This window comes from Phocoena sinus, chromosome 1 (genome assembly GCF_008692025.1).
Source record: "Phocoena sinus isolate mPhoSin1 chromosome 1, mPhoSin1.pri, whole genome shotgun sequence".
Taxonomy (NCBI): Eukaryota; Metazoa; Chordata; class Mammalia; order Artiodactyla; family Phocoenidae; genus Phocoena; species Phocoena sinus.
Window position 1 is genome coordinate 160815662 of NC_045763.1, and position 25625 is coordinate 160841286.

Here is a 25625-nt window from a genome sequence, read left to right on the forward strand (position 1 = left end):
ATATTTTTTCCTTAATGGAATCCAGGCACATCTGATCAGTCACTGGGATTATTTAGTAATGCAGTCAAAGTTATCATACTGCCATCTTATAAGCTTTGTAATTAGACAATTCGTCACTTTACCAAAAGATTGCTTTCTTTACTACTTTATAGCATGCTACGGTAGTGAAATTCAACTAAGCTGATCAACAAAAAGGCTCTAAAATTTGGTCCTATATGAACTTGAAACCTCCAGTGGCAAACACACACACTCCTGACCTTTCAAAACAACAGTGGTAATATCTGTCCCACAAATTAGCCTAACAGCAACAGTGAAGTAATAAAGCACCAGTACATCCAGAATGAGAGGGCTAACTAAAAGAAAAATTTAAGATTAAAAAACTGAATATATCATAAACAAATTTGTTCTTGCCTTTTACTGAGGTACACCATTCTTTGGCAAGCAAAAAGACCCAATAAGGGTTTATTTAGTAATTTTTCCTCCATGATGACTTCTATACTTTACTAAAATTATAAGGCTATGGCAGAATATCACACAGACTATTTATTAACACTCTAATGGCACATACAAGGCAAATGCAAGTATAATCTTAAATATATTATCATTTGTGTCTTATTTCTAACATATCTCAATCAAAAATATTAAATTACTATTTATTTTCATCCTATGAATTAGCAGATTCTCATTTTAACCCATTCTCCACTGTTTCTCCGATAAACAAAAATTCTCCCCCAGTGAAAAAGAATATACTCAGAATGAAACTGAATGTAAACTTTAAGTATCATAGTACAAAAAGCACCTAAAATTCTCACTTTCAAATCTATACAACCACAGTGTATATTGCAAAACCAGCTCCCCCTAATAGCATTAAAAATTAGAGTTCAGAAGGCAAGCTCTGGAGGTCACAGATGTGCCCTAAAGAGCAAAAATAACATTCTACCAGGAAAATTATTATTTTGTTTAAAAGAAAAAAAGAGGGAACATCTTCTCAAACAGATGTGAAATTTCTAATCAAAAAATTCTGTTGCAGTTACATAATATTATCAAGTTAAAAAGTACTTTGCAGAGGTCTGGCAGCACTAACAATGACATCTGTTTTGTGGTCAGGAAGTTCACTTTTATTCTTGTTGCTTCCAATGTGATGTCTGGTTTTGAAACACTTTATGCAACTAGTCCATTTTCTATTATTTTGTTCAGAGCTTATCACATTCTATTCAGTCTACCAAATGCATTTTTAGAAAAGGAAGTTTTAAGTCCAGAAAAAAAAATAAGTATATTGTTCTAGAACTCTGCACAGTGATCGCTAAAAAATACACTCTATGCATAGAAAATAAGCTCAGAACTAAGTCTACTGACATTAAATTTAGAATAACCATTACCAATAATAACCAGTGTATGTTTGGGGGGATGGAATAGAGACATTCCATGTCATTTCAGTGAACTATGACATGACAACTAACAAAACCCTTACAATTTAATTGCATCCTTTTAAGATTCACGTGTGAGAAACATTTCATTCATCACAGTAAGCTTGCTTTTATATTTCCTACATGAAATCCCAAGGAACTACTCTGAAATCATGGAGTTGCGACGAATGTAGTACATAGTACACGATTTCTGTCCACATTAGCTATGGGCTGAAACCAAGCCAGTTACTAGGGGAAAGGTACTATTTTCTGCCTGCAAAATTTTTTTCTCAACAAGATAGGTAATTCTCAGCATGGGCATGGGATACCAGCACTGGGCACAACCGTAAGCAACCATCTGAGACTCTGGTTTACAATCAGTTGCAGATTACACTCTTGGCTACGTGACAACACAGGGAGACATACAACACTGAAGTTTTATACTAGAATACAAATAAGTACGGGAAATAGGCACAGCAGTAGTAGAAATTAATAACGTGTCAGACACTTTAAGTACTTTAGAGTTAATCCTCACTTTAATCTGTAAATATTATTATTATTCCCATTTACAGATGAGGAAATTGAGGTTGAGAGAATTTCATTTACTTGTCTGAAAGAGCAACTTAGCCATCAAACTACTGTTCAACCTCCCATTTAAATTTGCCCTCCAACTGTAATTTTCTCACCTTTTAAAGTTTATAGTCATTATTTGTATATACATTCTCTATATTTGTAGCAAATATTTCAAACTCTATCAACAGATTGAACCACAGGAGTTGTCTTGCCAAGATAAATCCATTTTGAAATCTAACCAGAAATCTTATTTCAAAATAGAAATGGAAGGAAAAAAAGTTAGGGAGTGGGAAGGAGGAGGGGCCTGTGGAGATGGAAACGTACATCTTCCCTTCTCTAAACAATCTGAAAAAGAGCCAGCAGAGATGAGTCTGGCCTCTATTTTTGATGAATATACAAATACACGCGCCTCCACTGTGCTCACTACCAAGTATCCCCAGTACATCTCCCACCCTTTGGCCACCTTCATTATTGTCAGTGATGAACCACCACTTTCCTCATACCTTACGCTTTTATTTCCATTCAGCCACACCCCCAAGTAACATACAATCTAAGTTAAAAAAAAAAAAAAAAACTTATGCAAATAAAGCTTCAAGCAAATCACTCCCACGTTTCCATCCAACCAGATCATCACTCTGCAGCTGGCCAGCTGTAGAAATTCTAGAGGTACTACTACCCTCGCTAATTTCCTCTTACTACCTAAAGCAAACCAAACATTTGAGCATCACGCTTTCATTCAAACTCTTTTTGTAATCACTAAATATAACTGAAACATGTATTCCACTGGTAACAACTACCTTTTCAAATCTTCTCCATAGGAAGTCAACATATTTTTCTTACCCGGGGGTTAGAGGAGTTAGTACCCCCTCACTCCCCACAAGTATTTCTAGACCATTCTCTATAATTGTTTCCCAACACCATCTTCTCTTCTGAAATTCATGCCATTAATTTCTGCTTCCTATGTGAAGTCCTCCTTGATCTCCTCCCCTAGAAAAATTTCTCCTTCCTACTTAACTTTTACAACCAGGCAATAAGTTCAGAAGTCGACAGGATATTTTATACAGCAAAGTACTATCTCTAAATCCCAATTGCCAGTTGCTCTCTGTGTGTGTGTGAATGTGGGGATGGGTAGTGGGAGGCTAATACTGGTAACCAGGAAGTGGAGAAAAAAGGAACACTTGGAAATATAACTGGAAAAAAGGTTACACAATAATGTGTTCAGAGTAGTGAAGGGGGACGGGGGGACATTTTCCAAGCAAAACCAAGTCCTGAGCAACAGAAGCACAAGAGGCACTAAGAACCTAGTCCAACAGGAAATATACACTATTTTTCAACAGAAAACCCCAGAGTGTTCAAAATACAAATTGCTAACTTTTGAGGAATTCATCATGGTCTTCTATGAGAAAAAGCTATCAGCTCAGCAGAGAAGAAATTTGCTCTCAGGACTAAGAACCTTCACATCCTCCACCAACCCCTTTCATTTCCAGGCAGTACAAGTTTGATAAATATATGCATATCCCCAAGTAAAACTTTTGACTTGCTGAGGTTCTTTGCCTTGGTAGATAATTTTCAGAGTTAGAATTAACCATGTATTTTGATAACCCTGGACAAGAGTGCTTGCTGCAAACAAAACAAAAACAAAACAAAACTTGCATAATTTGATCAGTGAATTCACTAACAGACACCTCTCTCAGGAGGCCAAGAGGCCTGATAGCAAAAGAGTAACTGTAAGGAATGTCTGGAAACCCAAATAAAGGAAAAGAACATCTGTGTGACATCTATCAGATATAAAACAAGTCTGAAAAGTATTGAAACCAAGTGATGGAAACATGAGGGTTCATTAGAATTGTCTCTCTACTTTTGTGTGTGTTTGGAAAAGTCCATAGTCAAAGATTCAAAAAAATTAAGATAGAAACAAATCAGCAAAAGCTCTCAGAATTCCTCTTGTCTTAAATGACAATGAGAGGAGCCAAAACACAAGCTTCGCGTGTCTAATACCTGCACAGAACCTGCATGAACATAAGTGAGTGGGAGGAAAAGCAAAACATAAAACAGGCTTTTCTCTTTGAGGCCAGGTGAAGCCAGCTTTCTTTGAAGCGTAAATTAAAAAGTTCCTGAAGGTGAGAAAAGCAGGTCAGCATAGAACCGCTCCTGACAGACTGCACGTGTAGGTGCAGCAAAAGAAAGCAGCACTCTCTGAAGTGCCCATTTCTTCTCTTTGATTAATTCTCTGCCAGTAAGATGGGGCGGGGGCAGTAGATAGGGATAAAATTCCCTGTCCAGCATTCTCCACCCACTTCCAACGCATTTGTCATGATCGGTGTCATCACACACTTGCAAAGTTATAAGCTCAGTGGCTCATCCCTAAGCTTTGCAGGACACTGATTAGCTTAATTTAAGACTATTCTATTCTTTTAAAAAATGAAGGACAAGGAGGGGGGAGGGGTGGAGGAGGGGAGAAGGAGGAGAGTTTTCTCTTTTAAGGACAAATGTATAAGCAGAAAAATAACTACAGTCTATAAAATATAAACAAAACTTTTACAAGGAAGTACAGGAGCCATAGGTTAATGCTGCTTTCCTCTGATTATTAACCTATATTTTAAGACAGAAATCACAGCTCTGAGTCAAATTCCCCTATACACCACAGAAATGTATACGTTTTACTTTTGTAGCAACAACAAATATAAATATATGGGGAGAAGGAAAGCACATTATTAAAATTCTGTCTGCTTAATCATAATGACAGAATTTCCCCCTACACAGCACAGAGAAAAGTTCATTGTAAGATACATGAGATTAAAATTATTTTAAAAGAAACACGAGAAATAAGATAGTAATTTACAATTTACATTAAGCAATGAAAGTATTTTTAATTAGTTATTATGAACACTAATAACTCCAGTAATTAGCACTTGAACATTTTTCAACAATAGGAAACACTAGAAATGAAGTTACAGTCATCATAAGGTATATTTTTATCTTTCAGTAGGTGTTACGTTGTATAGCATGTAACATCAAAAGAGCTTGTATGCACTGTATACGCAGCGTTACTATAGGTCGTAATTTTCAGAAGCATATGAAATAAACATGAGAAACTTCTCAGATGCATTATAAACAACACTTACACTTTGAAATCAATTTTAATTAACAGACAAACCAGAATGAAATGCTAAGATGATATTATCGGAAAATCGTAAGAGCATACACTAAAGAATAAAACTACATTTGGGAAAAACAAGAATAAATCTGTAGCAATCAAACTAATCACATTTAAATTCTTAGAAAATAAGCAGATTATAAAACATACTTTAAAAATATTCACAAGATAAATATATCATTGGATGTGTGCATATAAATTGTAAAATTGACAAAATCACCCTCAAATGTAAAATTTTACTTATTATTAAAAATATGATCAATATTTAAACAAATCCAAACACACAATATGAGAAAGGATAATAACAAAGGATATATTGGTTCCTTTGTCCCTATCCCAGAGTAGATATCAAGAATCAATCAGGGACTTCCCTGGTGGCACACTGGTTAAGAATCTGCCTGCCAATGCAGGGAACACAGGTCCGAGCCCTGGTCCGGGAAGATCCCACATGCTGCGGAGCAACTAAGTCCGTGCACCACAACTACTGAGTCGACACTCTAGGGCCCGTGAGCTACAACTACTGAGCCCACGTGCCACAGCTACTGAAGCCCACACACCTAGAGCCCGTGCTCCGCAACAAGAGAAGCCACTGCAATGAGAAGCCCATGTACCACAACAAAGAGTAGCCCCTGCTCGCTGCAACTAGAGAAAGCCACACACAGCAACAAAGACCCAACACAGCCAAAAATAAATAAATGAATAAATAAATTAAAAAAGAAAAAGAATCAATCAGTGCATTCTTTCTCTCTGGACCCAAACAAACCCTCAGAAGCACTTCCAAAAAGAGCACTCAGGTACCCATTACCAAGAGACCACAATGAAATATTAAATTATACCTATTTTCTATCCCTAATCTAAGATTTTCATGACTTAAAACATTTAAACAAATGTTTTGGCAATTTGGGCAATTAGTTTAAAATCAGAAATGGTTATATTTTCATATCATTTAAAATTCACTTAATCAAGAAACGGATTCCAATGATTTCTTTCACTTCAAGGAAAGTCCCATTGCTGAAACAACCACCACAAAATGAAATGGACTCAATGGCAAACTTAAATCCATTCATAAAAAATAATGGAATATGTTACTTTCTTTTGAGAAAAGAAAGCACACTCTTTTGAGGGTGTGCTTTGAGAGCTGACAATGAACATACTTGGGCCACTAGTAAGAATACTGATAAAGCAGAAAAAATAATACTCTTTTCAATATAAGCAATACACTCTCCCATTCTCTACTCAGTAAAGCAGGGGACTGATAAAGGCATGAAGGGTCCTGGATTTTCACGGATCAACAACAAAATAAGGAGTAAAGGGTTGATTTATGGCATTAGCAAAGATACCAAAGTTAACACTTACTTTTGCAAAGGCTTCAAAAATGTCAAAGGAAGGTGGCAGCTGAGAAGCATCCTGTATTTCTTCTCTCATGAAGTGTTGAAATGTTAATACAAGTTGCCTGAGGCCCTCTTTCTTATCTTCAGTCAGTTTGTTAATATCTTTTTTAAAGATAAAATAAATAGTACAATCACACAGTGAACTTTCAATGGATAATTTTCAGGTGTTCAATGGTAGCTGTTAAGGCAGATATTTCCTACCCTAGATTCCATTCTGACAGAGATCAATGCATCTTTTTATTTTTTGACAACTGCAAATCATTATCATACATTATCAATCAAATTCTGCCAAACGTTATCTACAAAATAAGATCAAACACCTAGCAAAACAAAATAAATACACACACAGATGAAAAAACATTAAAACCAAAATCAGTAATGATGTGTGTTAGCAGATTTTCTACATCCTCCTGCACACATGTTCAAACCACCATACATGCTTATTTAGTTAGTGAATTTAAGTAGACTTTTCCGTGAAACAATTTACAACCAGGTCATAACTAACTGATAAACAGTATCATCTCAAAGACAAAAAAAAAAAACAGAAAGCAAGAACTGAAAAGTTCAGTTAAATTAAGTTCAAATTGGTGAAACTGGTCAAGTAGAAAGTACATCGAGAAAAAAACATGAATCAACCAAAGAAATCTCATTTTCAAGTTCTTTTCAGGTTGAATAAACAAAATATGGTACTGCTTCAACCCAAACGGAGAAAGTTCCAAAGCCAATATCACCCCTTTAAAAACTCAGTTTCACTTATATCATAAAGGGGTGTGAAGACTAGGAGTGCACAGTTCAATTAATAACGTTTGAGAGCACTTCACTTAACGCAGCATGTATGACACTGCTACGGAGCAGGGCTAATGTTCACAGTAAAACTCACTGCAAGAGATGTTATTTACCTAGCAGTAATATAAGAAGAAAATGGGGCTTCCCTGGTGGCGCAGTGGTTGAGAGTCCGCCTGCCGATGCAGGGGACACGGGTTTGTGCCCCGGTCTGGGAAGATCCCACATGCTGCAGCTGGGCCCGTGAGCCATGGCCGCTGAGCCTGCGCGTCCGGAGCCTGTGCTCCGCAACGGGAGAGGCCACAATAGTGAGAGGCCCGCATACCGCAAAAAAAAAAGAAGAAGAAAAAAAAAATGACTAGTTCTCTATTAAAACTTGAAAAGATAGATCAAGATGAAACTACAGCATAACTCTGTTGCTCATGTCAGGTCTACATATTTTCTTTAAATTACTTGTTCAACAGAACAAATTAACCCAATGATTCCTTAAATAATAATTTATTATCATTGGCATTTAGGATTCCATATTTGTCTCCATCTAGAAATATTAAACTGTGTAGCACATTTACTCCATGAGCTCTTGCTACTTTTGACTTAAAAGTCATTTACAACTTCAATGAAGAGGATCTGTGATCTGTGCCAATAGAAAGAAACATAAACCCTACGTTCATTTCACACTCAGATTTGCAAAGCCTCTCAGTATTAAGGAGGTTGGCCACCACCATGGTAGTTCAGGAGAAGAACAACGCTCAATGCTGTCAGAGAGCCTAAGTCATCAGTACTTTCTACTTTCCTTATTATCTAAATGTTCCCTGGAGCCCCCATTCACATTACTGTTCCCTAACATCACAAAGAAACCAAGAGTGGGAAAAAGGGAAAGAAGAGGGAAAAACAGAAGTAAAATGTATTCTGCCAGCTGGACAAAGGGTTATACTCCCCTCACTGCCTAACTTGGACACCTCTACGGCACCTCACAAACTCCTCTAGGGCCAAAGCTACCCTAGAATAAATTAAATAAGCTAATGTGTCTATATAAAAGCATGAAAAGGTTTGCTGCCTCACATAATAAAGAGACAGAAAAACAAAGTTTAAAAAAAAAAAAGGCAACTCATCAGCTCAGCAAATAAATGATAGAACTTAAGATGCTGATAGGGAATCACTTACTTGACTCCAGATCATAAAATGAGTAAAGTTTCTCCGATTCAGAGGGTATTTCTTCCATCTATGAAGAAAGGGGGAAAACACCAAAAACAATTTCAAGTGCTCCAATATATAAATGAATATGTTTGCATATCTTTAAATATTCAAATGGAAGTCCGTTAAAAAGATCATTTTCTAGATTATCCTTCTTATCATTCTTAGAGTTAAATTATTCAATCAGTCACAACTTTAAAATCTGTGTTGCAACTTGACCCACCCATTTAATTTCCAAACACAAAATTCTTTTACAAGAAGTTTCCATTCTTTTCTTTTTTTCCCCAATTCTACCACAGACTTGTATCACTGTAAGGATTTTACTACTAATTATTATAGAAAAGCAAAGATGGATGAATAAAAATAAGAGTTTATTACAAACTGTGCAACCTTGGGCACGTTACTTAAACTTGAGGTGTCAATTTCCTTATGTGAAACACAGGAGTAATAATAGCACTGAGTTGTTGTGGGATGAAATAAGGTATATCATGTAAAGCAATTAGCACAGGGCCTAGAAATAGTTAAGTGCTCAACAGAAAGTAGCTATCATTACAGTTACTTTCTATTAGATTCTGATTCCGTAGGTCGGGGTGAAGACAGAGAACTAGAGCCCTGGGTGATTCTGAAGCAACCCATTTCTGCTCTAACAGTAGTTCCCTATCTATTCAATACTAATAAAGCAAAAAAAAGTTCAGACTCAAATATAATATTATTATACTTTTAATATCCAGTGATTAAAGAAACGCATAATGACAAAGTTGCTCTGAATTTATTAAAGCTTTGAAATAAATTTGTGTATTTTAGTTCAACACAATATGTACAATTTAAAAATAGTAGTAAGTATATGTGACAGATGTTGTATATTCAGTCCAAAGACAATGCCAATTTGGCATTCTAAATCCATTTTTTTTTAGTAAAGATGTAGTTGATATATAACATTACATCAGTTTTAGGTATATACTTTTACATTCCTAAATTCCTCTGTGAAATTTTATTGCCAAAAGAAGTTAACAGACAACAGGACACAAGAGAGCTGAAGCCTGCAATAAAGAGATATTCATTCTAAAGCCTGGCAAAAAAAAAAAAAAAAAAAAAAAAAAAACCCCAAAACTGGAAGGTGTCACCAGAGGGGGATTTCAGGGAATCCACTAGCTGCTTTGGCAGAGTAGGGAAAGGGACTGGAGAAACAATTTCAGTGAATGTTGGCTTAAAAAAAAAAGAAAAGAAAAAAAGATAAGTACCCTTCCTTGTAAGATTAATTATCATTTAATTAAAATCTCACTTGAAGAGGCAACCAAAAGAATTATATACTTGCCCTGTGCATTAGTTCTCAGTAGAAAAGTAATAAAGGCAATGTAACAGGCATCACTAACATCTCATGTCCCAGACATAGGACTTTAGGTTTCTATTCACATGAGATCACACACAGGGTCTTCAAAGAGGGACGGTGCACTTCATCACTGCTGTGATTAATAGGAAAACAACAAGTCTTGTCTTAAGACACTCCCTGGAATAATCCACCTTCTACCTTAACATGGATTTAAATTCAGTCTTAAATATGAATAATACAGGCAATTGCAAGCACTTATGCTAAATTAAAACCCAAGCATATTTCACAAGTTTTATACTCACAAGTTTGAAAACAACTCTGCCAAGAAGTCGGACAGAGTCGGGAGGATATCTGGGTTTGCAGCTTTTAAGGCATTTGCATTCTCGCTTGTGGTCCTGCCAAGCTTTTTTCTGTTAAGACAAGAGTGAGGAGGGCATATAAGACATAAAAATTTAACTTTCATTTACACTGGTTTTGAATGTTGTGAGTCATCAACATTAATTTCAACAGCCTAAATATAACTGCAAATAGAAAATGAAAGCAATATTCTAATACTATTAATGATCCAGGATTCAGTATGCAATTACCAGGCATGGACATCAAGAACTTCCATTTCACCTCTGTCCTTCAATTTGTCCCTTGGTTATTACCTAACTGGTGGAGTCCAAAGAAAGAATCATTATGTCTTTCTTGATAATTTATAAGATAGCCTTTTAGGTGATTAAATAGGATTCAATAATAGACAGTGATTTTGAATACAAAAAGAAAATATCACTCCAAATTAGAAAACAAAACACATGGTTCAAAAAAATCAAAACAGGGCTGATAGCTTTCTGAATTTCTGCGCTATTATAGTAAGTACAGAAATATCAGGAGGGCTAACATAGAAAACCTTTTTGTTTTTTTCAGACAAGATAGAAAGGGGTTATTAGCTAAAATGACCAAATGCCATTTTTACCCAGGACCATCTTGGTTTACTTACGTTGTACTGGCCTAATTATTAATACTGTCCCTTTCCATTCTGAAAAGTGTGGTTTGGATGATAAATTATATAGTCACTTTTCCCAGGATCCTAGCCATGTGCTAGTGGGGCTGAAGAGACCACAGAGCCAGTCACCAATCTCGCAACACGAGGAATAAGAGGACTAAATGGATGGACATTATCCTTGAGTCCGACGTCAGAAATGCCATGACTCCCTTTACCTGGGATTACTTCTATATGGAAATAAAATCCAGAGTATCCAATATTTAACCCTGGCAAGAGGAAGACAGCTAAACCAAATATCTAGTATGTTCTTTTCCAAATGAGAGTTGTTAGTTCAATCACTCCCAAATCCTGGGCCTATAAAATCCTCATAGAAGAGGTTTCCCTTTTCCACTTACAGCACAACATGCAGCACAACCAAGACAGTAGCTGCAGCTGCTTTGAAACTGTGACTCAGATTCAAGTTCAAGACAGCATTTTGCTCAGAAAGACTGCCTGTGTCAGGTTGCTGGGTGAAGGCGTGGTTTGTCTGCTGCTATTTCCTTGTAAACCCAATCTTGGAGACACTGTTTACAAGGGGTACTTCTTTTATCAACTCTATTCACAGTTGCCTCATTTCATTCCTTCATATCCACTAAGGCAATGCTCTTAATGTGATTTTTTTTTTTTTAGTGTTTATACTTTACTCATTTCTAAATAAAACTGAGTTGCTTTCAAAGTAAAGATGAGTATGAAATAAGGTTGCAAAATTAGAACCAGAAAATGTAAAACATATGGAAAAAAAAACTCCTCTAGCATTTACTTAGCATTCTACAGTGTTAGACACATGACTAAGCAATTAAAAAGTATTTTATTTGATTTTCACAATAATCCAAGGGGTAGATACTGTCATCCTTATATTAAAGGTGAAAAAAGTAAGGCTCAAGAGCTGGGATCTAACTACCAAGCTACATAAATATAAAGGGGGAGAGTATAAATTCTTAGTAAGCTAAACAGGAGAGCTAAGCAATTATCGTGCTTGTGTGCAACAATTATTTGAGCTGCCTCACAGGCAAGGCAAAAAGAAAGCATAATGGCGTAAGTAATTCTCATCTTTATCATATACATAATTCTTTACCATGTATATAATTCTTATATATATTATATATATAATTCTTATATATATATATAATTCTCATGTATATCTCATATCTCATATATAATTCTTATATATTATATATATAATATATAATTCTCATGTATATCAGAAGGAAGAAAACCTAATACCACAAATATGGTTGAAAGATAAAGGACAAACTAGGAAAAGAAAATTTTAAATATGTATGTAGATAGTGTTAACTGTCACCAAAATACAAAGAGGTCTTATAAAATAACTAAGAAAAGGGTGAATGTTTCCATAAAAATAGTAAAAAAAAAAGTGAAGGACATGAAGAGAAAATTCATGCCTAAAAAAGAAATGCCAATAAACAAAAACTAAAAACCAAACAAGTGATCAAAGAAATGTTAACAGAAACAAGATAACACAGGTGACACATTAGTATAGCAAAGATAAATGAAAATATTAATTCAGAAGTCTCTAGGGTGTAGGGAAGTGGGGACTTTCTAACCTTGTCCTTGGAATTATAAGTTTCCCTAATCTTTCTGATGGGTGTTTGGTAGTAAATATCACGATTTTCAATGTGCATTTTGCTGGCACAGAAATAATATTTATAATGCAATTAATCATAATTTAACTGATGTACATAAATAAGCTTAAGAATGCTCATTGTAGATGTGCTAAAAATACTGGATATTGGCAATAATTTTCCAGCTTTTCCCATAAGGAAAAGCTACTTTTGTTTTTCTCTTTATACTTTCCCAATACTGTTATCTTTGACTAATATCATGTATTATATTTATAAATAAAAGCAAAACATAATTATCTTTCTTATATCTAATAACTGTGATTCGAGGAGAAGCATTTTTATATGAAAAAGAAAGCAAAATCACGGTTAATAAACAACTTTTTTTTTTTGGCAGTACACGGACCTCTCACCACTGTGGCCTCTCCCGTTGCAGAGCACAGGCTCCAGACGAGCAGGCCCAGTGGCCATGGCTCACGGGCCCAGCCGCTCCGCGTCATGTGGGACCTTCCCGGACCGGGGCACGAACCCGCATCCCCTGCATCGGCAGACGGACCCTCAACCACTGCGCTACCAGGGAAGCCCTAATAAACAACTTTTTAACGTTTGTTTATTTTGGAAAACCTGGTTGTAACTCAAAAAATCTTTTAAATGTATTAATTTTTAAATGTTAAAAAAATGCTTCAATGAATTCTTTTGTAATACCAATGAAATCTTTTGTAACGCAAAGACTTAGTAAACTTTTATCAATTTTTAAATATTATTTTATTTTTAGCTTTGTTTATGTCTGGTTTTCTTAAATAAGTATACTACCAACTAGGCGCAGCATGCGTGTAACAGGTGTTCAATAGATATCTGATGATTTATTCTAAAATCAGTACCATTCAGGAGATATAATTTACTATATATTTACCACTGTTTATTTGAAATTAAGGCCATGCAAAAAGGTCAGGAAAATCCCTAGCAATTCTTGCTTTGGCCAGTCTGAGACGGTTTTGATTGCTTAATTATGAAAGGAGAAGATTGATGAGATGTTACAATAGAAAGAGAAAATCCATTTATTTCTTCTTCCTTACACAAAATAACCTTTACACTATTATTGTAACATTTCCCTCCCTGCCTTGGATACAAAGCCACTACAGCTCAATAACCCATTTAAATACTATTTAACATTGAATTTTAGTTGGATTAAATACTCATTTTAGGGCAGCTTATTATTTTGTGGGATGGAATGTGGGAAGGATCAATACATATTAAATCCAGTTTCAGTAAAACATCTAACTCACAATCAGGGCTCACTAGACGTTTATTCTGTAAGAGGACTGGATTCATTCATATCTAAGGTAGCCTCTCAATGATAAAAATCTATGATTCTGTAATCCCCATTCATAACAAATAATCTGAATTATGTCAAAAAGGCTTGAAACCTCCCCATGTTAGGCTTACAGAGAACTGAAAATTTGGAATGGTATTTTCCTCAGATTTGGGGATATTTAAAAGAAACTGCCTTAAAATATGTAAAAAAGAAATGAATTCTTTTAAGCCAGCTTATTCAACAAGCTCCTTTTGTGATTAATAACCACTATTAATTGAACATTTTCTATGTGAAATACTGTCATGATTTTTTTTTAACCACATATTCATGACTCATTCCGCTCTCAATCAATCATCTACAGATGTCTGCTATAGGCAAAACTTAGGATAGTTGAGTTGCCATGCAACTTGCAGGAAAGAAGAGAGACCCAACAGTTTTCCATTCACTTACAGGCTGCTTAATAGCAAATAAATAATATCTTCTGTATGCGTCAAATGTAGTACACTAATGAATTACAGGTTGACAGATGCATGAAGACCTGAAAAGCTGGAATCTGGGAAAAGAAAACTGGAAAGCTAAGCACGCTGGCTAACAAGCTATAGTTGACTGACAGGTATTGATTAAAATCTTGCGTAAAATCTCCTTAGAGCACACTAGAGACCTAGCGATAGACATTAGACTTGGCACTTTAAAAGCTTTGTGGACGCTGTAACAAATGTAGAACAAGAGTGCCTCCCCACTAGCCTTAATCAAATTAGACAGATAGGGCCAAATATAAAGACAGAATAAGGCAGGAGGATGGTCATAGGGCACGAAGTTGACAAAAGAAACAAGAATAAAGTATTACTCCTTAGGAAAATGGGAATTACACTTTCTTGGTTAATTGACGAACCTTATAATAAATAAAAACATTAGAGTCCCAAAGTAAGTCAATCTGGTACAAGGTTCAGGTCAAATCCATTTTGCCACTTGTTTCTGTAAAGTTGTATTGAAACATAGCCAATTCACAGTATTACACTCACTAATTTCATACTATGACAACAGAGTTGAATAGTTATGACAAATCCTATGGCCCACAAAGCCTAACATGTTTATTATCTGGCCCTCTACCGAAAAAGTTTGCCAATCTCTGATCTAGTGAGAGGTCATATCAAGATGGAATGACCTAATTGATACATTTTAGCTGGAAGGGCAAAATAAATCATTCACCTCTAAGGACTTCTTTGAAAGAAACTTCCATGCTAGATTGATCAAAATGTCAACGCCGAGTTCTAGTGGAACATGGCAGATGGGGCACATGCATTTCATCTCCCCAACACAAGTAATTATCAGGTTTTTAACTCCCAAAGTGAACCAGAAGGGCCATCAATGGATGAGGTGTTTAACCTCATTTCCATTAAGTCAGAAAGTAGGGGTAAGAGAACAGGCTACAGAAACAGGGCAAAGGAGGCCGCCTCAAAGTGGCAGGTAACTTTGGAGGCAGTTACCTGCAAAGTCTTAGACTCCTGCCAAACAGAACTCCAACAAGAATTTAGAATTGAAGACTACATATGGGACAGAGAATGGGATTGAAAAGTGACTGAAAAAGAGACAGTTAACCAGAAGTCTGTTTACCAGAGGGTCCCAAAACGCCTTCTTACTATTGGCACGATTTTGAGTAAGCAGTGGAGTGTTAAAATGGAGACTCTAGTTGAATGTAACGCTAAGAATATCACTGATCTAGACCATTTCTTTAGCCTCCTGTTTGGTCTTCCTTCCCCAATGTCTACCATCTTATAATGGTTCCCTCAAACAGCAGTCTCATTCTTTGAGTGGCTGAAAGGTTGTGATCACTTTATTACAGAGGAAGAAATAAGATCTATGCATACTTAATGGTTCTGCAGTGAGCAATATTTTTTTAAAGAATGTATTCAGATATAAATTACATTACAATAAAATGGACCCATTTTAAGAATATAGTTTTATGTAACCAACACCAAAATTAAGATATAGATTGTCATTACTCCCACAAGTTCCTTTGTGGGCCTTTACTTTCAACCCCTCAATCCCTGGCAACCAGTAATCTGGTCTCCATCATTACAGACTAGTTGTGCCTGTCCCAGAACAGTCCTACTTCTTTCTATCTGGCTTTATTTCCTCCGTATAATGTTTCTGAGATTCACTCATGTTGCTGTATATATCAATAATTCTCTTTTATGGCTGAGTAATAGTAAATTGTGGGTGTATCTATGTGTGTATACACACACACACACACACACACACACACACACACACACACACACTACCTAGGAGTAGAATTGATGGGTTAGTTGGTAAGTGCACATTTAATACTTTTAGAAACTACCAAACTTTTCCAAAGCAATTGTAACATATCACATTCCCACCAGCAGAGTATGAGGTTCCAGTTGTTCTTCCTTCTATGCACTTGGTATAGTCAGTCTTTCTCATTTTAGCCTTTCTAGTGGGTATGTAATGGTATTGCATTGTGGTTTTCATTTTCATTTCTCTGATGACTAATGATGTTAAGCATCTTCTACTGTATATCTTACTGAAGGGTCTATTCAAATCTTTTGTCCATTTTACTGGATAATCTTACTACTGAATTGTAAGCACTGTTTAAAAATTATGGATACAACTCTTTGGTTGGATATATATGCATTACAAATATTTTCCCCAACCTGTGGTTTGTCTTTTCATTTTCTTAGTGATGTCTTCAAAGAGCAGAAGGGTTCAATTTTGCTAAAGTTCACTTTATCAATATGTCTGGTATAGTGAGTGCTTTCTGTGTCCAGCCTGAGAAACTTGACCTAAGTTTCAAAGATTTTCTCCTAAGATTTTCTCCTAAGTTTTCTTCTAAAAGTTTTAGAGCTTTAGCTTTTTTTTTTTTTTTTTTTTTTTTTTTTTTTGCGGTACACGGGCCTCTCACTGTTGTGGCCCCTCCCGTTGCGGAGCACAGGCTCCGGACACGCAGGCTCAGCGGCCATGGCTCACGGGCCCAGCCGCTCCGCGGCACGTGGGATCCTCCCGGACCGGGGCACGAACCCGTGTCCCCTGCATCGGCAGGCGGACTCTCAACCACTGCGCCACCAGGGAAGCCCTAGAGCTTTAGCTTTTAAGTCTGTAATCTATTATGAGACTTCGGTGGGGGAAAACTGTATTTATATCATTTCTTTTCCGTGTGCATATCTATCACAATTTGTTGAAAACACTATCCTTTCAACATTGAATTACCTTGGCACCTCTGTAGAAAATCAACTATACATGTGTGGGGTTGCATTTATATTTTTTAAATTTTCTGTATATTATGATATTCTGACATCTTAAAAACCTTTCTGGCTGGAAAGAGAGACTGCCCATCCCAGAGCTAGGCAATTCTTAGAGACAGCAAAAGGCTCAGCAGGGAGCATGCCTTTGATATGCAAAGTAACCAATCCAGAGCCCTACCTCCCTCCATCTGCTTTAAAATTCATAGAGCCAGGTACCAGGATTGGAGAAGCCACTCCTACAGCTCAAAGCCCTCTGGAATTATTCAAATTAGCCAATCCTAAACTGTTTACCTTACCCTGCCTTGCCTTTCCTGAGGAAACCTTTTTTTTTTAAGTTTTATTGGAGTATAGTTGCTTTACAATGTTGTGTTAGTTTCTACTGTACAGCAAAGTGAATCAGCTATAGGTATACATATATTCCCTATTTTTTGGATTTCCTTCCCATTTAGGTCACCACAGAGCATTGCATAGAGTTCCCTGTGCTATACAGTAGGTTCTCATTAGTTATCTATTTTATACATAGTATCAATAGTATATATATATGTCAATCCCAATCTCCCAATTCATCCCACCCCCCCCTTTGTTCTCTACGTCTGTGTCTCTATTTCTGTTTTGTAAATAAGATCGTCTATTCCAATTTTTTCAGATTCCACATGTATGCGTTAATATACGATGTTGGTTTTTCTCTTTCTGACTTACTTCACTCTGTATGACAGCCTCAAGGTCCATCCACGTCTCTACAAATGACCCAATTTCGTTCCTTTTTATGGCTGAGTAATCCTGCGGCAACCTTAATAAAGGCTCTAGCCTCAGTTTTCCCCTTTCTCCTCCTTTCTGCCTCCAGACCACCCTGAGGCTTCCCACACATGATGCTGTGCGGCAATCCATCGCTCCTGTTTCTAGGATCTCTGAGTGTAATAAACTTTTTCCTGAGTCTCTCTGAGTCCTCTCTTGTGGCCATAGCTAACTATCACATAAAAGAAAACAGAACAGGGCCAATTTCTAGACTCTCTATTCCAGGGGTTCCCACCCCCCGGGCCGCGGACCGGTACCAGTCCACAGCCTGTTAAGAACCGAGACGCACAGCAGGAGGTGAGCAGGGGGGTGGGGCAAGAGAGCGAAGCTTCATCTGCTGCTCCCCATCGCTCGCATTACCGCCTGCACCACCCCCCAACCCCATCCATGGAAAAACTGTCTTCCACGAAACCAGTCCCTGGTGCCAAAAAGGTTGGGGACCGTCGCTCTATTCTATTCATTGCTCTATACGTCTATCCTAACACCACTGTCTTCATTACTGTAGCTTTAGAGTAAGTGTTTAAAACAAGTGGTCTAAGTCCTCCAACTTTGCTCTTCTTCTACATAAGGGACTCACTTTCTAAGTCTTTTGCATTTCCACATAAATTTCAGTCAGCTTATCAATCCGTGGGACTTTAAATGGGACTGCATTGAATCTGAATCTAGAAAGTGATATTTTAAAAATCACATGACTTTTTACTGATTTTGATTTTTTTAAATCATTACGCGGGACTTAGTTTTGTGTTCTAGAACAGCATGTAAATATCACTAACCTTGACAATATAAAAGTAAAGGTACAGCTGGCAAATTATGGAAAACAGAGTGATAAGAGAGGCAAGAGTGGGAATACTAATATCTTCACCTTAAAGGTAGGGAATCAAAAGATACGATCTACAGTTGATAAACACAGATGGAGGCTTGCACATATTGTTTAAAGTTACAGACATGAGAAAAGGAAATTGAACCTAACAGACATATAACAGTTATTGCAAATCTAACACAGCCAAAGCAGATTTTTCCCACCTAAAACTGGGTCTATTACGCTATTACATGGGGGTCTTGTCTTCCCCATGTCAGTAAATGGAATCATCATCTACCCAATTGCTAAAGCCAAAAACCAAGGAGTCATTCTTTATTTTTTTCTTTTTTCGGCCATACTGCGCAGCTTGTGGGATCTTAGTTCCCCAACCAGGGATCAAACCCACGCCCCTTGCATTGGAAGCGCAGAGTCTTAACCACTGGACAGCCAGGAAAGTGCCCAAGGAGTCATTCTTGATTATTCTCTTTCCTTCTCCATCCCCATATTCATTCTTCTTACATTTTTTCATGCAGTACCAGCCCCCATTCTGAGCAAGTATATCCAGTTGCCTATTCAACATCTCCATGTATACGTTTAATAGGCATAAACTAAAAATTTGTAAATTAGAATTCTCTTCTCAGAACCTACTCTTCAATAAGATTTCTTTAAGTCACTAAATAGCACCACCATTCACCCAAAGTTGCTGAGGGCAGATTAAAAGTTCTATCTCTGAGACTTCCCTGGTAGTCCAGTGGGTAAGACTCCACGCTCCCAATGCGGGGGGCCCAGGTTCGATCCCTGGTCAGGGAACTAGATCCTGCATGCATGCTGCAACTAAAGAGTTCGCACGCTGTGACTAAGAGTCCACATGCCGCAACTAAGTCCGCATGCTGAAACTAAAAAAAGAGCACACACGCCGCAACTAAGACTCGGCGTGGCCTAAGTAAATGGAGCTCCATTTAAAAAAAAGTTCTATCTCTGACTTTTTGTCTCACCTCTTACATCTAATCTATTAGCAAACTCTTTCAGTTACACCTGCAAAATACATCTCAAATCCAATAATTTATTACCACCTCTACTGCTACCACTCTAATCCAAGCCATCAGAGCTCTTGACTAGATCAGTGCCTGCATATGCTGAGTTCTCAACTTGAATGAATGAATGCAACCATGAGCAAATTCAGTCAGTTCTTCCTTCAAAAGATACCCCAAATCTAACCAATTCTTTTTGCTGTTGCTACTCTAGTCCTAGCCACCATTATATGGCAACCAGACTAGTGTAACAACCTCCTAACTGGTTTCTCAGCCTCTATCCTTGCCCTCCTATAACCTATCCCCACAGCAGTCAGGAAAATTCCTTTAAAATCTCAGACCATAATACTGATCCCCCCTCCCCTTCCCGGAACCCTACAGTAGCAGCCCATCACACATGGAACAAAATGTTTATTTTTAGCCATAGTACACAATGGCCTCATAACCTGGCCCCTCCTATCTCTGTAATCTATCTCCTACAACTCTCTTTGTTGCTTACTCTGGTCCACTATACTGGCCTTCTTGTCCTTCAGTGAACACACCATATTCATTCCTGCTTTTACATGTGATGTACATCAAACCTGAAACTCCCTTCTCCAATCTTCACACATGTCTTACTTCTTTCAGATCTCCACTCAAATGCCACCTCCTGAGAGGTCTTAGGTAGACAGACAGACAGATATAGAAATAGTTATCTCACTATAGATATAGATACAGATATGGATATAGACACATAGATATATCTTTCTCAATATCTATATATTAGATATATAGAAAGAAGTTAAATATAGATATGTATATGTACATATGTGTGCATATGTATTCACACACATATACATATGTAAAAATAGCCTCCCAATCCCTATCATTTTCTCTTGCTCCCTTTATTTTAGGCATAAAAATAAGACAATATTATATATCTGTCTCACAAGGAAAATGAAAGCTCCATAAAGGCAAGGGTTTTCTGTGTCTTGTTCAATAATATTGTGCCAGAGCCAAGAAAAGTCCTGGCATCAGCACTAATATTTGCTGAGTAAATTAATGGATGGATGAATCCATTATCAAGTCCTTCAAGTCTTAACTCATTGGCCTCACCTCCAACTGCTTTTTTTCCCTATGATTTATTTTTTTAAGACATTAACTTTTAGAGCAGTTTTAAGTTCACAGCATTGAGAGGAAAGTACATAAAGTTCCCATATACCCTCTGCCCCCCACACACGTACAGCCTCCTCTGTTATCAACATCCCCATCACAGTGGCGCATATGTTACAACTGATGGACTTAGGCGGACACATCATTATCACCCAAGTCCATAGTGTATATTAGGGTTCACTCTTGATGTCAAACATTCTATGGGTTTGAACAAATGACATGTATCCACCATTATCCAACTCCTTTTTTTCCCCAAAGAAGTATAATTTAAATTTATTAATAAGTAGTTTTTTTAAATTCTGAGAACCAGGTTTGTAATGAACTAGAAAAAATGTTTTTGACAAAGTCTCAGTTTTGACCACTAAATTTCTCTATTTTCCAGCTAACCAGAAGCAGCTATAACTCAAAAACATGCAGAACACATAATTTCACAATACTCTGTAAAAAGCAGGGCAAGAAAGTTATTTTAGCATTATTTAATTGTAAGTCATTCAGTCATTTTTGTTTGTGGTGATATTTGGTAAAATAATAAGGATACACACTCTGGAAAAAGATTTTTTTCATTTTTTTCATATGAATTTGTGAATCTGTTTACCTCAAACTCCTCTTCATTCCTCTAACATGACAAGCTTTTTCCTCTTCAGTGCCTTTACATTTGCTGTTCCTTTTACATTAAAAAAAAAAAAGAAAAAACGGTTCCGAGATCTTTCCGTGGCTGGGTACTTTTAGACTCCAGCCAAATGTCACCTATACAGGAAGCCCTTCTGTAACCATCTGTGCAATGGCAAGCTCACGCTCATCCAAATCACTCATATAATCATGGCATTTGTTACTGTCTGTCTCCTCACTCCTATAAACTTTACGAAAGCCAGGACCTTGTTTATTTGTTCATTGCTAACCTCCCACCACCACAATCCCAACTTAGAACAGTGACTAGCTAGCAGGTACTCAATAAATATCTATTGGACAGACTTTGGATGAATGGAGGATCCTGATATAGCTATATAAAAAGACAGAGAGGAAGCAGATGCTGACATAGGTGAGCTAAATTCTGTTGTCTGTCAGAGCAGGAAGTTAACAGACAATGCCTATACTGATGCATTAAGACATATTAAAACCTTAAAAATGCATTCCAATATACATTAGGTGCAGACAAATACTGTTTGATTCCACTTGTACGAGGTACCTAGAACAGTCAAATTCATAGAGTCAGAAAGTACATCGGTAGATGCCGGGGGGGGGGGGGGGGGGGGGGGGGGGGGGGGCGGGGGGGGCGGTGGTGGAGGGGAAGGGGGAATGGGGAGTTAGTGTTAAAGGGGACAGCGTTTCAGTTTAGGAAGGTGAAAAATTCGGGAGATGGATGACGGTGAGAGTTGCACAACAACGTGAATGTACTTGGTGCCACTGAACTGCACAGTTAAATATGGTTACAATAGTATGTTTTATATCCTGTGACTACCACAATAAAAAAAATGCTTTTAATTATCTCTCCCTTTTAGAATTTATATTATACACAGGCAAGGATATCTGTCTGTTTTTTTTTCCCCATGGATGCATTCCTGAGTGCCAATAATAGTCACTGGCTCCATAATTTTTGAGTTAGAGAAGAGGATTAAGAAAGTGTCACAATCTAGAAATGCAGCAGACCCAGCTTGATGGCTCTAAATAAACATTTGTTGAATAAAAGAAAACTAAAGACATATTATTATGTCTCACTTATATGTGGAAATCTAAAAAAAAAAACAATTATATTGGGACTTTCCTGGTGGTGCAGTAGTTTAGAATCTGCACTCCCAATGCAGGGGGCCTGGGTTCGATCCCTGGTCAAGGAACTAGATCCCACAGGCATGCTGCAACTAAGAGTTCACATGCCACAACCAAGTAGCCCGTGAGCTGCAACTAAGGAGTCTGCCTGCCACAACTAAGACCTGGCGCAACCAAATAAATTAATAAAATAAATAAAAATAAATTTTTAAAAATTATAGATACAGAGAACAGACAGGTGTTTGCCAGAGGCAGGAGATGGGGGTAAGTGGGGGAAGGGAGAAATGGGTGAAGATGATCAAATGGTTTATAAAAATTAAATAATTCTTGGGGAGGGCTTCCTTGGCAGTGCAGGGGTTAAGACTCTGTGCTTCCAATGCAGGGGGCGCAGGTTCAATTCCTGGTTGGGGAACTAAGATCCTACATGCCATGCAGCATGGTCAAAACAAAAAACAAACAAACAAAAAATTCCTGGGGATGTAATGTACAGGTTGGTGACTATAGTTAACAATACAGTATTGTATATTTGAAAGTTGCTGAGAGTAGATCTTAAATGTTCTCATCACAAGAAAAAATATTATAATTACGTGTGGCAATGGATGTTAACTAAACTTATTGTCGTGATCATTTTGCCATATATATACCTATCAAATCATTATGTTGTATATCTAAATCTAATACAATGTTATATCCCACTTATATTTTCCATCTCAAAAAGAAATATTACTACGGACAGGTTATTTACAGATGATGTAATTTTAAAAATCAAATTCAACAATTATCACTGATGAATGTATTCATTCATTCATTCACTCAACAAATTATGCTACATCTGCAACAGTGACCCATGCACAGAGTATACCTTCAAGGAGCCTGACATCTAACTACAGAAACAGGCAATTAACCCAATTAACTTTCTGTATGATAAAGGAGGGATACAAACTAGTCTCAGGGGGTTAGGAAAATGGGAGTGACATTTAATCTGAGTTCTAAAGGATAAATAGGAGTTCAGTAGCTGGGGGGAGAGGTCTGCTCCAGACCCAGGGACTTACATAGCCAAAGGCCCAGAAGTAAAAACGTGGCAAAATCTGCCAGTTTGAATTTCACCCTGAGGAAAGTGAGGGCCAGGGTTTCAAGCTGGTGAGTGACAGATCATGCTTACATTCTAGAATAAAATAATAACTCTGGTTCCTGTGTAGAAAAGAGAATAGAAGTTTGTAAGAGTTTAAAGACTGCAGCTAACCCAGGAAAGAGATCATGGTAACGTGCACAAGGGTAGTGGTAGAGAAGCTAGAGAGAAGTGAACCAATTCAGATCTTCAGGTGGTAGAATCAGCAGGACGTCGTGATTAAGGGGATGTGGAGCCAGGAAAGAACGTAAATCAGAGCTGATGACACCCTGGCAACTAGCACTGCTGAGTGGCTGGTGAGATTATTCACGGAGGTTGAAAAATGCGAAGGAAAGAAGGTCTGGGGTAAGATAATGTGCTCAGGTATAAATATATGGCATTTCAGATACCGGTGCAACACCCAAATAGAGGTGCCCCGTAAGATATGGGTCTGGTGCTCAGGAGAAAGGAGGAGGCTGGAGATGGAGAACTGAGAATAATTAATATACAGATGTCAACTGAAGCCATGGGAGTAGATGGGATCACTCTGCAGGCAAATGTAAAGCGAGAAAAGCAAAGCTCAGGCCTACAGACATTTGCAGAAGTCAAAAAGTTAAATATGATCAAATAATTTTAACCTTTATACAATATTCCCTTTTTGTTTACAGTTAGATACAAAGCCAACTTCTCTACAAAGCACCAGTACATATTCTATCAGCCTGAAGCCTGGCACAGAGCTATTTATAAAAACCAAGGGCTTGGCTTTCTTCATTATCATCACTTTGGGTATGATACTACAGAAACCAACTTATTAAATCACGCTGTTAAGTGCTTACTAATGTGGAATTCATCAAAAATGAATCAAATCATTCTACAACTAAACATAAAATGCACACTCAAAAATATGATTCACATTTTTAAAGAGGCCTATAATTATCAACATAAAATAGAGCCTCTTTCTGCTAATATAGTACTTTTTAAAAGTATGTAAACTGCAATTTGATGTGGTACCCAGCTGCTTGTTTTGCTCCGTAATTAATTCAATTAGAAATGTACATATTATGAATCAAAGTAAATCCAGCAGAGATGAAATAGTAATTGGTGAATTTGCTTAAAATTGGTTTACTTGCAATCTATATTACAAATTTTGAGAATGTTTTTTCATAAGAAAACTTAGCCTGTTCCTCCTCTTTGATCTCATAATCATCTGTGATGTGCTGATTATGCCAATATAGAAATAAGACTGGATCCAATATATAACCCCTCTATTACATTAAATGACACCTCATAACAAGGTATATACAGAGGAATACAAACAGTTCTGTACATAGCAGTAAATATACACATGTATGTGTATACTACGTATGACACATAGACTAACAGTTTGGTGTGTATCCTCCACTCACAAAACAAACAGAGAGACTACCTCTGGAAAAGAGAAGTGGGAATGGGGGAAGAATGCTGGAGGAAGACTTTTACTTTTCACCCTGCATTAGTCTATACTGTGCTAATTTTTATAATGCAAATGTATCCTTGTATCACTTATGTTTAAAAATGAAGTGTGAAAACTGATGTCACTGATACCTTCCTTATGAGCACAGGGGACATTATACCCTATAACACCTCAGCTTCTTGTGGAGAGCTCATTGATGCTATGGCCCCATACATCAAACGCTAAGCTACTGACAAAAGTTATGTCCCCCTAGGGTAAACGTATTTTGGATTTTATGCTATGAATTCGCATCCTCTATATCAATTTCCATTCCAAGTGCTTTTGTTCATTACTGTTCATAGTTCAGTCTGTCAGTTTAATTTTGTGCTGCTTTGTAGGTATCCACAATAATTACAATGTTTAATGCTGTACCTTAAGGGTGAGCTTAACAGAGCAGTTTAAATGCATATGTTCTGGCCATTCTTTGACTCCCATCCCATCTCCTCTACACACACACCCTAT

General features: G+C 37.1%; 1 protein-coding gene across 1 annotated transcript in view; it reads right to left on the minus strand.

Annotated features, from left to right (window-relative positions):
- SMYD3 (SET and MYND domain containing 3) overlaps positions 1–25625 on the minus strand; it is a 718781-nt gene that overhangs the window by 510763 nt on the left and 182393 nt on the right. Inside the window, exons 3-5 of the mRNA XM_032648645.1 lie at positions 10137–10244; positions 8475–8532; positions 6493–6629 (exon numbers count right to left, since the gene is read on the minus strand). Of these exons, the coding sequence (XP_032504536.1) occupies positions 6493–6629; positions 8475–8532; positions 10137–10244 (303 nt within the window). The remainder of the gene's footprint in view (positions 1–6492; positions 6630–8474; positions 8533–10136; positions 10245–25625) is intronic.